At 47.6% G+C, this 3539-nt stretch overlaps 1 protein-coding gene across 1 annotated transcript; it reads left to right on the top strand.

The window, feature by feature from the left end:
• Positions 1-1979: 1979 nt before the first annotated feature.
• On the top strand, positions 1980-3539 carry Gm51600 (predicted gene, 51600). The gene is made up of 2 exons (XM_030243923.1): positions 1980-2364; positions 2512-3539. The coding sequence occupies exons 1-2, from the start codon at positions 1980-1982 to the stop codon at positions 3537-3539; spliced, it is 1413 nt and encodes a 470-aa protein (XP_030099783.1).

Below are 3539 nucleotides of genomic sequence, written 5' to 3'. Positions count from 1 at the left end.
TCCACCTTATACCAGTCAGAATGGCTAAGATCAAAATCTCTGGTGACAACAGCTGTTGAAGAGGTGTGGAGAAAGAGGAACACTCCTCCATTGCTGGTGGAATTGCAAGCTTGTACAACCACTCTGGAAATCAATCTGGATATTCCTCAGAAAATTAGAAATAGATCTATATGAAGATACAGGAATACCACTTTTGGGAATACACCCGAAAGGTGCCCCCACCATGCCACAGGGGCACATGTTTCACTATGTTCATTGCGGCCTTATTTGTGATAGCCAGAAGCTGGAAAAAATGTAGATGTTCCACGACAGAAGAATGGATATAGAAACTGTGGCTTAGCAGATTGACAAACTAACAGTATACACACCGTTTTACAAACACACATAAAGGATAATATACCAAAGAAAAGATATATAAAGACATAGAGATGTAAGCACATAAATGTGTGTTGATGCAAAATCAAGGAAGAGTTAAGGCAGTGAAAGAAAAGGCTATTAAATATTCAAAGGAAAAACAGTGAGTAAAAACAAAATTAAACTGGGTTTTTCAGAGTGTGTGTCTCCGGGTATGTGAGAATAAACTTAAGTGATTGTGAGTGATGAAGAAGAGGACACAAACAAAATAAACAGAGAGTGTAAGACAAAAGGAAAGAAAAAAGTCAATAAAAGAAAAAATATATTTTGCATGTGAGTATGTGTGTGAACGTGTGTCTGTGAGTGTTAGATCAATTTGTATGTCTGCAATGAAGACAAGGAGACAAACACAAATAAACATACACACAAACACAAACAAAAAGAGAGATACAAAGACAGAAATTGCTGCACACAGAAATGAGAACAAACCTAAGACAAAGTTCCCAGACATTAAGACTCATTAGAGTAAGAACTCAGATTAACTGGTGCGTAATCTAAGAATATCAGTTAGAGTCCATGGAATTTAAGCAAGGTCACAGGAGGGTGTCAGTAAAAGCCCAGGAGAAAACCAGCAGTATACCCACTAATTTTAAAGTGAGTATTGGGTAATCACACATTGTGTGAAGGAGAGACAGAAGAGAGATAAAACATTGATAGTGAGAAAAAGAGAGACAGGCATGAGCCAGAGAAGCAGGCAAAGATTCAATCAGAATGAATTCAAGGCCAGCTAAAGATAACCATGCACATAGAGACAAAGAATCCCATCCACAACACTGAAATGCAAATGTGTGGCTGTGTACATGGTTCTATGCATTTGTGTGAACTTCCATTGGCTACAATCTCTTGGGAAGAAACAGCAAAGGGCTTGCAGCAAACAGGTGCCTCCAATAAATTGTACTACAAAGGAAAGGTTGTTGCCCTAAGGCAGCTCAGTGGGAGGAGGTCATATGGCTGGGTCGCCATTTTGCACTGTGAGGAGATTTATGAGGAGAGCAGATTCCATCTGGTTTTGTTTGTTGGTTTATTGACTTTGTTTTGGTTTTCCTTTTGCTGTTGGTGTTGGTTGTGGTATTGGTTTGGGTTCGTAGATTGCTAGTAGTATATATAATACTTTCATTCTCTGGGCAGTTATAGGCAGAAATCCATGGCGTGCCCTTGATGCTGATTGTTTTCCACTGAAATTTCCTATCCCTAGAACTCCACTGAGGGACTTCCAGAGGCTCAGCTTTGTGGAGTCCTTAAGTAAGTAGCCCCCCCCCCTTTTTTTTTTCTATCAAGTCCTTGTTCGGAGGCCAACAGGAAACTTTGAGAGTTGGCGACTGGGCGTGGCGTCCATGCCTGTGTGTGGCAGCCATCTTGAGACTGGGCGTGGCTGAGGTCCCTCCTGTCAGGGGCAGGTATAAAAAGGAATGCCTGAGAGGCAATGGGTTCTAAGCTGTGAGCTTCTGTCAGTAGGTGTTCTCTCTCTGCTCAGGAGAGGAAACATCCAACTAGACGCAGGTCACAAACTGAGTCTGAGGTGCAGATAGAACCTAAAAATTCCAGCCCTGTTCTCGGGATTGGTCATGGAGACTAGATCCGAGGCAGGTGTTCTGCAGAAGCTGCTGGAACGCCTTTGCCAGGAGACCGACCCAGGAAAGATCTACAAAACGTTGAAGGAACTGTCTTCTCTTCCTATTCTGTGCGACACCCTGGCAGAGATTGACTTCAAACAGACCATCAAGTCCTTGAAGAAACAGCAACTCCTCGTGCCCTTTGTAAAGGATTTAGTGGATAAGTGGTCGACTGGGTTCCTGCTTGGACCCCAAATTCAGCAGGCCCGGCAGGACTTTGGCTTGGAGAAGGGCCTCAAAAGAGAGGGCCAGAGCACATCCTCAGAAGAGAAGCCCCAGAAGCAAGCATCCCAAGAAGCCCAAGGATATGGGAGAGAGGTTTTCCTTGGGCTTTGCAGTACCAGCAGTAGCAGCAGCAGCGGCAGCAGCAGCAGCAGCAGCAGCAACAGCAGCCATTCAGGCAGAATCTCTTGCTTAAGCAAGAGCCGAAAATCACACAAAAGGTCCAACCATCTGGCAACTCACATTCAATGGCCGCTTCCAGGAGAAAACTGGAGCCCTGAGTTACAGCAAGATGTCCAGAACCTGGTGCACCAAGGAACGTCAGAGGAGCCTTGCCAGCAGGAAGATGCCAAGCCACTGTCCATAAAGCCCGGGGCTGGGCCACAGGAGCCCAATGGGCTTATGTTTGGTGGGCACAGAAAGTGCCAGCCACCAGGCAACTGGGAGCAGGAGGAAGCCCCTGGAGCTGGTTCCTCCTGGGCTTGCCTCAATGGGGAGTGCTGCTCTCCTTCCTTTTTGGAGCATCCACCGGGCAAGAGGCGGAGGTGGGAACCCCCGTGTCCAGCCCAGGCCCAGGGTCCTCCTGCAAAGGTGCCTCGAGATGAGTCTGGAAGCTCCATGGATATGAGTCCCATTGCTGCCTGTGCCATTCCAGAGGGTCACTCCAGTGATATTGCCTGGTTCAAATGGAATCTTGACCAGGAGACATCTTTTGCTCAGCAGGACCAAGAAGCCTCAACTTATGGATGGGCACACAGGAAGAACCACAGAACCCAAGTCTATTCAGGTTGCAGGCCTGCAGCACGACTCCAGCAGAAGCACACTGGAACCAGGGACAGTGGTCACTGCCAGGTTGGCAAGGACAAAGCTGGTCGTGGGCAGCCAGAAGAGAAGTCCAGGGCCCAGGGCCACAGGTACAAGGAATCCTACAGCCACCCTGAGTCCCCCACACCCCTGCAGGTTCAGGGGTCCCAAGAGGAGAGGCTGCAAGCCCTCAGAGCCCGTCTCCAAAGCACAAGAGCCAAGAGGCCTCAACCCAGACAGACGATGATGGTCTCCTTCTTCACCGAGCTCAAGAGCCCCAGCCAACAAGGAAAGCCAGGAAAATCTGGGGATGCCTCTGTCCAAAATCAGCACAGTTTTTCTGAGGTTCCTGCCCATCCTGGAGTCCAGTGGGCTTCCTGCCCTCTTGCTGGAGAAACAGGCACCAAGAAGGCCCCTGCTAAAAGACCTGCTCCTCTCATGGCCAAGACCCTGAAGGACTACAGAAAGTGCTTCTATAAAAGGTGA

Source organism: Mus musculus, chromosome 8, assembly GCF_000001635.26.
Source record: "Mus musculus strain C57BL/6J chromosome 8, GRCm38.p6 C57BL/6J".
NCBI classification, from domain to species: Eukaryota; Metazoa; Chordata; class Mammalia; order Rodentia; family Muridae; genus Mus; species Mus musculus.
Note: the sequence above shows the minus strand (reverse complement) of the source record. Positions and strands in the feature narration are given on the sequence as shown.

What these genes read in the sequence shown, in the direction of transcription:
- Gm51600 (XM_030243923.1), top strand. Translation starts at nt 1,980, where the DNA reads ATGGAGACTAGATCCGAGGCAGGTGTTCTGCAGAAGCTGCTGGAACGC. An exon ending in GGTTTTCCTTGGGCTTTGCA is followed by an intron (nt 2,365 to 2,511) that starts GTACCAGCAGTA and finishes GGCCGCTTCCAG; the next exon opens with GAGAAAACTGGAGCCCTGAG.